The sequence below is a fragment of the Camelus dromedarius genome, chromosome 15 (assembly GCF_036321535.1).
Source record: "Camelus dromedarius isolate mCamDro1 chromosome 15, mCamDro1.pat, whole genome shotgun sequence".
Lineage (NCBI taxonomy): Eukaryota > Metazoa > Chordata > Mammalia > Artiodactyla > Camelidae > Camelus > Camelus dromedarius.
In genome coordinates, this window is record NC_087450.1 from 17,162,634 (window position 1) to 17,174,804 (window position 12,171).

General features: G+C 36.1%; 1 protein-coding gene across 1 annotated transcript in view; it reads left to right on the top strand.

The window, feature by feature from the left end:
* Window positions 1-12,171, top strand: part of RAB1A (RAB1A, member RAS oncogene family) — a 27,245-nt gene continuing 15,074 nt past the window's right edge. The window contains exon 1 of the mRNA XM_031467156.2: window positions 1-236. Within this exon, the coding sequence (XP_031323016.1) occupies window positions 214-236 (23 nt within the window). The 5' untranslated portion in view covers window positions 1-213. The remainder of the gene's footprint in view (window positions 237-12,171) is intronic.

Consider the following 12,171-nt stretch of genomic DNA (forward strand, 5'->3'; position numbering starts at 1 on the left):
TTTCCTGGTTCGCCGGCGGCCATTTTGGGTGGAAGCGAAAGCTGAGTGGCGGCGGCTGCTGATTGTGTTCTAAGGGGACGGAGTCGGGGAAGACGTTTGCTCTCCCGGAACAGCCTATCTCATTCCTCTCCTTCGACTACCCGTGGCGCGGAGAGTCAGGGCGGCGGCTGCAGCAGCAAGTGCGGCGGTGGCGGCGGCGGCAGCTGCAGTGACATGTCCAGCATGAATCCCGAATAGTGAGTGCAGGAGAGCACCGGTCGGCTGGGTCCGTGGGCCAGCTTGGGAAAGCTTAGAGGGGGCGAGGAGGGCTGGGGCGTGGGTGGGGGCCTCGGCCGGGGTGAGGTGAGGGTGATGGGGCGGGAGAGGTTGGCGGCCGGGTGTCGGGCCCCATTGTCTGACGGAGGAGGGGCGGTCGGGGGGAGGGGTTGGGCCGAGGGGTGAGCCTCCCGGGCCTGGACCCGGTCTGGTTGGAGGGCGTAAGTGCTGGACCGGTGCGGAGGAACAGTCCACTAAGGGGGTTGCGGCGTTTGGGAGTCGGTGGTGGGGCGGTGGGAAGGGGTAGCTTCTCTTGGAGGCTGTGGCTTTTGAAGGAGGACTTGTTTTTAAGGGGAAGGGATAAGGTGGGAGAACTCTCCTAGAGGGCACTGTCAGACCCTGGGCCCGCACCCTGCGGAGCTGTCAGAACCGTCGGGGTGGAAACCAGCTTTACTTGTAAATCTTGAGCTTGTTGGCTCTCTCTTCCACCCTCCCCGCCAGGTTGCAGGTAATATGGATGCTTTACAGAACTGCGTGGGATTGAGGGGAGTGAGTAGATGGTGAGAAGCGATTTAAAATTTTTAGTTGTCTTTTTTAGTTATTTCCTGGAGTTGTTCACTCACTCCCTGGGCCCATTTCCTTCCTAAAAACCTGGGCATTTGTGAGAATTTTTTTTTTTTGGAGGACACTGAAGTCATTTTGTGTAGGTCAAGGGAAAAACAAAACATAACACCAGCATTAAAACCTGAGGATATCTTAATCACCAAATTGAAGGAAGACTTTGCTGTCAAGTTGAAGGAGAAAAGAATGTGTCCTATGGTGGATCTGTAGGTTTTGGATTACCTACTTTAATGCTTGCAGATAGGGAATGAGGTTCCATGACGTGTCATGAAAAGTTAATGCATTTCTTTTTCTTGCTTACTAAAGAAGTCACCACAGCAGATGTGACACACCTGGCACCTTTCCTGGGAACTGGTGTTCACTTTCCTTGGGAAGATTTTGTTGGGGTCTCCTTAGTGGCCCTTAAAAACATCCTTCCATGGTTTGCATATATAAATTAATGAATAATTGGAGGAGATTTAATTGGTATTCCTCTTTGGTGTCAGAAGGCTTTGGGGGAGGGGAAAACTTTTTTAAAGCAGAAATCGGTATTTGTCCTAATTGTTGAGTTTATTTGCTGCTTTGGTCAGCTGCTGCTAAACATTTCCCTTAAAAGGTCCACCCATCAGTTTAGCTGATTGTCATGTGTGTGTCACATGGCTCTTGCAAAATGCATTCTGACTTCAAGTTTTGTAATACTTTGGTTTGTTGCTGAAATGCCCCTTTGTGTACTAAGCAGAAGCCATAGTATTTTATTAAAATTTTATATACCTTAAGAAGTTGAGGATAATGTTCTAATAGTGCTATATTTGCAATGTTGGCGGTTTTTTTTATCAAGGTCTCCAAGGACAAAGTTGGTTTTGCGTACTTGGGCAGAGTTGAACTTGAGGTCCCTAGTTTAGTAGTTTTCTTGGCAACAGTAAAGTACATGGATTTTCCATTATATGGAGGTTTGTCCTCTGTTCAGAGTGTTTCTTCTGTTTGCTACATGTATTTAGTACTGTAAATAGATCTTGAAGATTAATTGAGCAGAACCATGACAAATGATTTAGACTGAATTTGTTTTTCCTTTTGTAAAATTGGACGATGGTATTTATTCCTATCAAGGTAGTTTCGAGGCTCAAGTATATGTAAAAGAATTTGGAAAACTGCAGACTACTCTGGGTGGTGTACATCATTATCATGTAAGACATTCTAGTATTGCTGGGATTCAGAAATTTAATCTTTACCCTCAAGGAGCTTATAATGGCATATAAAAAACAGATTGTATATATATTAAATACCAGTAGACATGGCATATTCCAGATGTGTGGCATGGATTGGAGCAGCAAGATTTTAAAGGAAGGTGTAGGGTTGTGGTTGGCTAATAGGGTTCAGGAAGATCTTATAGAGAACAAACTAGTAAGGGAATTATTAGCAGTAAATTTGGAGAAGCAGAGGGAGTGAGGAGGATTTTTCAAGGGGGGAAAAGAAAGAAGAATGGTTAATAAATGGCAAGGATGGTAATTCTTAAGTAAATACAGTGCTAAACCACCCTTTCTTTTGAGGACTCTAGATTAAGGGTCTCAACAGAATCAAACCCAGAAATCATTTTTATATTTTCATGGCATCGAGTATGCCAGTACCTGGACTACTGTGTTTATAGTCTAGACTGTGTCTAGTAAAATAATCTAGGAATTTGGGAAAATCTTTGGAAAAGCACTAGTAAAAATTACTTAAGTTGAGAGGAGGTGGTATTTTATTAGGGAAGGTCACAAGGTCAACCAGCAAGCAGATTTTTAGCAGTCTGACTTCAGCAGTTTCTTTTTTTTTTTTTTTATCTTTAATAAAGTTTGTTACCATCCCAAAAGTAATCAGAGAAAAATTGGAAAGTAGAGAAAAGAAGGAAACTGTTAGAGTTTAATCACTCAAATACAAGTCCATTTGCTTTAAAACCTTGTTCTAAACTTGAAAATCCTGTTTTTTCTTAGTTAAAACTTTTAATGGATGAATACCTTTCATAATTCCACAATGTTGTCCTAATAGCTAACATTTATGGCCAATTATATGCCAGGGGCAATACTATACCTTTTAATACATGTGTGTTATAAGCATACACTTTGTATGCTAATGTGAAAAAACAGTGTACTAGATAATGTTTACAGGTGCACCCCGTATGTTCCTTGTTTTGATGTATCATCTATTATTTATCTTACTCCTTTTAGAAACTTCTAAAATCTCCTTTATGTGTGCTGCTGAATTTGGTAATGAAAATGGGTTCTTGACAAAAGAAAAAGTTGGTTTTCAGAATGAATGAAATTTCAGATTTATATAGGTTGACATGCGATTACCTTTTGGTAGATTTACTACTGAATGCTTTTACTTTATGATCTTAAGTTGTAAACTTTTGGTTTAGGAGTGAGGAGAATAAGAAATACATCAATCCATGATTAAATTTTAAGCTGTCTTTTTGACTACTTTCCTTGTGATTTGGAGATTTGGAAGAAATGATGGCCCTAGGTTATCTTTATAGTGTACATGAGGGTAATGACCCACTCATTTGAATTTCAAGTACTACAGACAAAAACATAATGCAACTAAAAGTGGAATCTGAACAGTGGAAAAAGTAGATGGAAAGGATCAGAGCTTTCTTTTTTTTTCTGGAGATTTCAAGAAAGATTTTGTTAGGTGGTGAAGCAGGCAGTGATTATTTCAGCACACTAGTTAGGAAATACTTAACATTATTCTCATACCACAAACATTTTTCCTAATCCATTAGCTTCTAGCATATTTTTTTTAGTGTCAAGAAAATCATTTTGGCTGCTTCATTTGTAAGGAATGTGTTGAGAATAAAGTATGTATACCTATCATGAATATACCAGTTAACTACGGAAGGAAGAACTATATGTAGTAGTCTACCTGGATTGACTAGTTTGTTGCAGGAAAATGTTGTAAAAAAAGTTTACCTTGTTTTTAGCTTTTTAAAATTTCATTCAGAACTTAAGATTTAATCAGTCTCTTAAACTTTTCTTTTTGCCAGCACTGTGCTTTGAATAAATGTTTTTTAACTTAAGAGCTTGAAAGTAAAAATAAGTTAATCAGTTCTGTTATCTGACAGAATGTAACTTAATTATTATATCATTACTACCTTTTACATAATTTTTAGTTAGAATTTTTTTAATTAGGAAAGAAGCAGAAATCAACTAAAAATATGTTTTCTTTTTTTTTTTGTGGCAGTTCTAGAACTTTATAGACAATCAGCAGTTCTCATCCGCATTAACTGTAGATTTATGAAAGTGGTGACAGGTACATAGGTGACCAATGTATAGAGCTTATTTTGTTGAATCTTCATCTTCATTACATTTTCTGGACAATCGCATATGATATGGTATGGGTTCCTAATTCCTTTGGCTCAGACAGCTTTGTTGAGCCTGGTGTCAGTGTGCACATCTGGAGTTCCCATCTCCTTCATGGCATATTTCTGGATTTCTTTGAGTGCCTAAGGCCCGCACTTGAAACCCACTCCATGGATGCACTTGTGAATGTTGATAGTGTATTCTCTGGTCACCACCTTGTTGATGGCAGGTGGGCCCTTCTTCACACCACCCTTCTTTTGGGAGCCATCCTGCCTGGCTCGGGTTGTAAAAAGCTAAAAATAGGTTTTCTTTTTGTTGGTTGCCTTGATGACTTTTTGGTGATGTAGTGATTTGATAGATTCAGAAGAGTTTAAAGAAGTATTCTCATCCAGAATATGATTTCTTAATGTCTGTACAGAATCAACATATGTAATTCTTTGGGTAATGTAAGTTACCAGCTATATAGACTTTCCACAAAATACATCTTAAGAGTTTTTTGTGTGAATGGATGATCTTGCAGGATCATTTAAAGAAACTGAAATTTTGCATTTATAATTTTTGTCTTCTTTTTCATTATAATTAGGTTAAAGTATAGGATGTTGACAGTTTCTTACATATTCCAGTTTTTTGTTTGTCTTAAAGATGAAAGAGCCTCAGAATCAAGTGTTCTCTTGCCAACTCTTTATCTGACTTTTAAAGAGAATTTTGCTTTCTGAGTAATTTTATTCTTTGATATTTCAGTCTTTTTATTCTGAAAGTAGTCTTACTGATTTACCTGTGTGCTAGCATCTTGTTAGATTCGTATCATATTAACAGTCCTTTGGCTGTTGTATGTGTGTTTTCTGTCCTTGGCAGCTTGTGACTACATATCTGATGGTTTTACTACTTAAAGTTGTAATAGTTGTCTTCATTTTTGATAGTTGTCTCTTTCCTAATATATAAAAATAGGGTTAAAGTGCTTTTAAGGTTTTGAGACTCTTAAAGATGAAGAGAAACTGAAAAGGGTGAAGGATACCAGTGCATGAGACATTTTAGATGTGTAGCTTATGTGCTTTTACCACTCTTTGTCTGAACTATATTTTGGAGTTTTACTAAGAGATTTAGGCAAAATGCGTACTTTTTTTTTTTTTACAGGGAGAGGGAGCAGTCGGACTATTCTACTGTTTTCTTGTAGAAGGTGGGGCTGAGATTGCTTCTTTTATGTCTAGAATAGAATTTAAGGAAGAAAACTTAGGTCTTGGCTTTTCTTTGGAACACCCTGTGAGTGTTTCAGATTATAAAGGGGTAATGCTGTAATGTTGTCTGGGGCAAGAAAACACTCCTGAGGCCCTAAGGATCCAGAAAACAAGTGTTTGTTGGTTTGTTGACTGACTTAAACAAGTGAAGAAGAGGAATACAAAGGACATGTAGGAAGTGGAGTTTTCCTTGGTACTTTTGTGACTGGTTGGCTATTGGTCAGGACACTTTGCTTTATTAAATCCAAGGTTATGATAGGTTCCAGTTAAGTTTACTCTGTTCTATGTTTATAGATTCCTAATTCTGACAGGTAGTGTTACCTTTGCTCACAAGGAGGACTGCTCTCTGGAAACATTTTTTAAAATCATAATAGCTTCTGTTGAACGAGTGCTTGATCCACTTGGCTGGGTCTTTACACAGGATATTTTATGCAGTCTGTGATTGCCTCAAATTGGTGAGCTTTACAAATGAAATTGACTGAATTATATAATTGAAGTTTTCCAAGAATAATGATGAATTTAAATTGTCTGTATGTATTTTCTTTGAGTAACAGTAGTATTTAAGTGGAATTATTATTTGTCCTTTCTATATTGCCTATAGATGAATTTTCCAGTAACTTGATTTAGGACAGTTATTCTTAACCCACTTGTGGTCATGTATGTACCCCTAGGAGCATTTGGTGAACCCCGTGGATTGGCTCCCTATGTGTATACAAATTCATAACATTTTGCATGAAGTTGCAAGGTGTTCACATTCCCTGAGCCTTTTCATGAACCTCTGTTCATGAACCTCAAGTTAAGAATGCCTGATTTAGGAGATTGAAAACAGGAAAGAGAATCTTTACTACTATTCTTTCAAAATATGGAAATCCAAAAGTTGACAGAGTTTAATTGTAAATTTGGTGTCCTAAATTAATTAGTTTTGAAATGTGAGATTTGTTTGGGCATGGCTTTATTTTGATGACCTTGTCTGTGCTTTGCTTTTTTTCTCCCTTTTAAAAAATGCTTACCTTTTTGTTTCTCATTAAGTTACTAACATATGAAGTGTTTCTAAGATTCTTGAAACAAAGGCGTATTAAGTTCACAGAACTTTAGTGTTCTCATTAAGAGCAATAAGTCATCTCTGTAGTATCTTTACTATCTTAAAATTCATATGTATGATTAGGATAAATACTTAGCTAACTGTAATACATAATATAGTCTTGAGTGAATTAGATGGAATTTATAAAAATAGTTGAATAGCTAGATTTAAAAAAGGATATTTGAAGCCATGTTGTCAAATATACACTGTGGATAATTATTTAGCGCTTTATGTGTAGACTGGGGGCTGGTATCTGTCCTCGTGAAGAGCAGTTGGGTTCACCACTTCCTAAAGCTAATGAAATCTAAACTCCAAAATTTACCATGGTCTTTTGAGCTGAGCTAGCTTATTCTCTACTAAGATGTTCTAAGTTAATTTAAGCAGTGAATCATACTTAAAAAATTTTGGTTCTGTGTGCAAGTTCATAGATGGTTTGATTCATTCTGATAGGTTTTATATGTAGGACTTACCATGTTTACTGACATTTTTGTCACCTGGGTGTATAAAATACATCTTTAAGGGAACATGGTGAAATACAAAAACAAAACAAAACAAAACATAACAGCATTTAGAGTTGTAAACCCTAGGCTTAAGTTCAGACTGCCACTTACTTCATACAAGTCAATTATCCCTTTTAAGCCTGTTTCTTTATCTATAAAATGTGATTAGTACCACCCCAGTTCTGAATCTCAGGAGTAAACTGTACAGTTCTATGCAGGCGTTGTTTGACATGTGTGTCCTAGTAAGGGATGTTAGAACATATATAAATGGCAGGTGGTTTCAATTTTGAAGTTTTTCTCTCATATTTAATGATCAAACATTGATCTCTGACCTTGTCTATTTAAAATTTTTTTTCAATACAGATTTCTTAAGTCTTCCAGTGAATGTATGTGTATACATACATGGGCGCACATGTGCATACATATCTGACTTCCCTGGGAAAAAAGCTTACTAAAGAAAACAGCCAGCCCTTTCTTACTGTCATCAGTTAGACTGTGCTAGGAGTTGAGGGGTTTTTATTTTTTTGATTATAAAACATGGACTCTGCTCTCATGTGCTTACCAATTTGTTAAGAAGATGACTCAAGCTCAAAGAAGCATAATCAATTTAACAATATTAACACAGTTTAAATCTTGTGATACTTTTTAAGAATAGGATGGCATAATAGTGCGAAAGATTTGGAGGAGGGGCCTGTGATTTCAATTATTATTAAAAGAAAGCTTTAGTTTTGTTGGTTTAGCTGAAGAGGAACAGAGCACTGAGGAGGACTCTCTAGAACCCTTGATGCTAGTCTTGGGATAAGGTCAACAACTAACAATTTGAGTTCCCACTACTAGTCAGAAATTTTGTATATGTACTTTATTTCCCCTAATGTATGAAGAAATAGTGTCCTAATTTTACAGGAATCAGAGGCAGAGTAGAGTTAAATGGCTTGCCCAAGGGCATTTAGAGTAAGCAGTAGAATTGGATTTTTGACTCAAGGGCCTGTGATGATAGAGTTCAAGTATGCTGTTTCCAGTTTACTATTTGTGGTTACCTTTTAGGAATTTAAAATTTAAGCCAGTTAATTAAGCAGCTAACATTATTGTGGTCAATTGCGTTTAAAATTTGTGATTGGAGAGGTCTTTTTTAAAATGTTAAGGGTTTGTGAGGTGCATATTATGAATGGACCTCTGACTTTCTTCACATCTTGCATTGGGTTGATATTTGAAGCTTCTCTGGGCTTGAAGCTAATTATTGTATCCATTCTCAGTGTTTCTACCCTCATGACTATTCTTGAACATTTATACTTGGGGCCTTTGAAGTGATGGATGTCTTTCTGTGAGTAAAGCAAGTAAAGCAGAGAATGCCTTCCTCTTGCTGGAGAGACAGGCACACTTGCTGGAGACCATGTTACTGTTTTATGCATTGTCAGACTTTGGGAATTGTGATCATGGTATTAATAACTGCTACCTGGTAATTTTTAAATGTAGATTTAAAAATTTTTTACTTTAGATGGTACTGGTAAACTTCTATGATATTTTGTCACCCATCATCTCTACAGAAATTTTGGGTAAATGGCATCAAAGTTTTTGTCTGTAGCTCTTGAAATTTTTCATCAGGTTACCTCCTGGTTTGGAGGGAGGAAGGAAAAATAATAGTAATTGTCACTTTCTGTGCCCCTGTAATGTACTGGACACCATGCTAAATGTTTTAGAGGCAATAGTTATAATATTGACCAGAGTCTAACTGAGTAGTAGAGGGTGCTAATTGAGCCTTTTTACAGATGAGGAAATAGAGCCTCATGGTGATAGATGAGTGCCATGCCTCAAGATCTTGTAGCTATTATGTGATGGAGCCTGAATTCAAATGTAGGTCTTTCCAGCTCTAAACCCCATGCAGGCTTTGAAAGATAAGCGGGTACATTGGTGCATTTTTCAGCAAATGTTTGCTGTAATATATGTTGTAAAAGCATTTACTCCTTTGCTTTCTTGTATGGCTTACCACTTCCTTCAGAACAACCAGTTTCCCTCATTTTCAGAATTCCAGCTTTGAGTTTTTGTAACACTGTTTTAAACAGCGCTAAGATGGAACTTGGAAAATTAATCTATTGTCTCTAAATTTTTTTTTAAATGTAGTTTTAGGGGTCGATTATGGGGAGTATTTTTTTTTTTAATTGCTTGGCTATTTTCCTAAATACGGAAGGAACAAAGACTTGCGCTCTTAAATTCTTGGTAATTGACTCTCTGTTTTACTAAAAGGGTACTTTTACTTTTGTCCATAGCTGAAGGTTTATTTAGTTTTTTATTAATTTAATCACAAAGTAATATGTGCTCTATAAAATTCCAATAATATAGGAGCATATTAAGTAATTAAAAGTTCTTACCTCTTTTTGTCTAGCTTGATGGTTAATTTTGAGTTGTGTTCTGTGGAGCACAATAAAAGTGAGTAAAGAAGAATAGTTGATGTCAGACAATTCTTGCAGCGCAGGTTATATTAATCATTCCGTACCCAAGGCTTAATTAATAGACTAGTGTGTAGTTTTAATAGTATATTAAAGTTTATTTGGCCACTATATTGTAATATCGTAATTATGATTTTGTTTTAAATTTGTTATGTGAGCTTAGTTTTAGGGCTACTTTAGAGTATGACTTTTATAAAAAGGTAAAATGACATGATTTCTATCAGGCAGGTGAACTTGTACTAGATGAAAGAGAACAAATTTGGGTTCTGTTGAACTTTTTAAAATAGCAGGCCTTTTCTAAGGTAAACTTACAGTAATAGCTGATATATTTTAGGGGCACTGTTTGGATAAAAACAACTATAGTTTTCCACTGTTTTACTTTTGTCTTTTCTTTCTTGATATCTGTTTCCAAACAGTATGTTGAAAATTGTGTTAATGTCAGTCAGCTTTCTCTTGTAGAATAGTCATTGACAGGTGAACTATGTCTGATAATCCAAATTTTATTTCATAAAAGAAGAAAAAAAGTTTAATCCCAAAATTCTCATTTAATCCCAGAAGTTGGCTTCATATGCTTGTGACTGTATTGGGAATGTGCCGATGCTGTCTGCTTACAACCTTGACCTACTACTGTACCTACTTAGGAGTCATTTGTATTATGACAGATTTGCTGAAAGTACTTGCCAAGGGTGTTCAGTCATTGAATAAACCCACTGATTAAAATTTTTTCCTCCCTTCAAATAATGTTTTTTTTCTGGTTATAAAAGTAATACAGGTTTACTGCAGACTGTTGTTTTAAAGTATAAAGAAAATATCAAATGTAATCCTACAGCTTAGAAGTGTCCATTTTTCCCCCAAATCTTCTGTGCGTACAAATTTTTTTTGACAAAAATGGGTTATACTAAACAAAATGTTCTGTAATCTTTTCACATAACAATGTATTTCACATAATAGTCACTTTTGAGATTTCAGAGTTCCTAGTAGTGTTTTAGATTTAGAAACAAGCAGATTGATCACCTACTTCATATTTTATATATGCAGTTTGGTAGCTTCATGAAAAGGAAAACATTTTACCTGAATAGAATTTTGAGCTGAAATGAGTTTTAGTTACTTTTAAAAAATACTGTTTCATGCTCTCACAATAGTGACTTTTTAAAAGGTATAGCAAATGTTAATGCTTGCATTAAAAATGGCATCGGTATCAAGATTATATTTAGATCATAAATAATGAAAGTAGAGAATTACAATATTGCTGAAGTAGACCATGAGTTGACCTGAGAAGAAACTGATAGCAAAAAAAATTTTCCACTTGCTATTATCTTTGACACCCCATTATCCACTTGTTAAAAGCCTGTTAATTTCTCTGAATCTCCCCCTTTCCATCTATCCTTAATCTATTTCAATCTTACATGAACTGTCTTAGCTTTTTCCCAGAATTGTCTCCTCTTTATTTTTCTCTGATGATAAAAATACTTGTGTCTTGAAAACAAAGCTTTTATTTCACGGATTCCAGCATGATTTATGATTGTTGATCTAACTTCAGAAAACACAAAATCTCTCTTTTGTGTTTAAAAAAATACCAGGGCCAGCTTTTCAAAGAGATTCTACTCAGTTCACTAACTTCTTCATAGTTGTGTTTTTCTAAAATCTTTTCATTTTGAAATAAATTTAGATTTACAGAAGAGTTGTAAAAGTAGTACAGAGAATTCTTGTGTACCCTTCACCCAGCTTCCCCTAATATTAACATCGTACATACCATGGTACCTTTATCAAAATTAGGAAATTAACATTGGTACACTATGAACTAAACTAAAGACTTTTATTCCGGTTTCTCCAGTTTTTCCCACTAATGTCCTTTTTCTGTTCCAGAATTTAATCCAAGATACCATGTATTTAATTGTGTTGTATCATGACAATTGTTATATCTCTTTCAGTCTGAGCTTCTCAGTCTTATTTTCATAATCTTGACACTTTTGAAGAATACTTTTAGGTATTTTGTGGAATTTCTCTCAGTTTACATTTGTGTGATGTCTTCTCATGATTAGACTGGGGTTATGGATTTGGGGAGAGATACCGTAGAGGTAAAGCACTCTACTCATATCTACTCTACTCTTGTACCAGAAGGTACAAGACAGCAACATGACTTATTGCTGTTTATGTTCACCATCGTCACTTAGTAAAATTGCTGCCTGTCAGGCTTCTCCATTGTAAAGTAACTGTTTTTCCCTTTCCATGCTCTGTTAGAAACCAGTCATTAAGAACCCATACTAAAGGGGAGGGAATTAAGCTCCATCTCCTGGAGAGAGGAGTATTCAACAAATTTGTGGGCATATGTTAAAACCACTGCACTAATAAATATTTGGGGGGACATACTTTGAGGACATAACAAATATCCTAATTCTTCTTAACATTTCACCTACTAATTTTAGCATACATTAATGGATCTTGCCTGTAGAGGTTAATCTACTGGTGATTTTTTTTTCAACTTCTCTCATTCCTTCTTCATGTATTACTAGGAATCCTCCTGTAAGAAAGATTTGTCCTTTCTTTCCCATTTATTTGTTTAATCATTTATACCTGTGGAATTACAGATGCTTATTTAATTCTTTGGGTTATAATTCAGTACATGGTTATTTACTTTGTGGCTCAAACTGTTGTCTTGACCATTGAGAGAACTTTTAAGTTGGTGTCTATGTCCTTTTAACATGCCATGTCCCTGTAAAT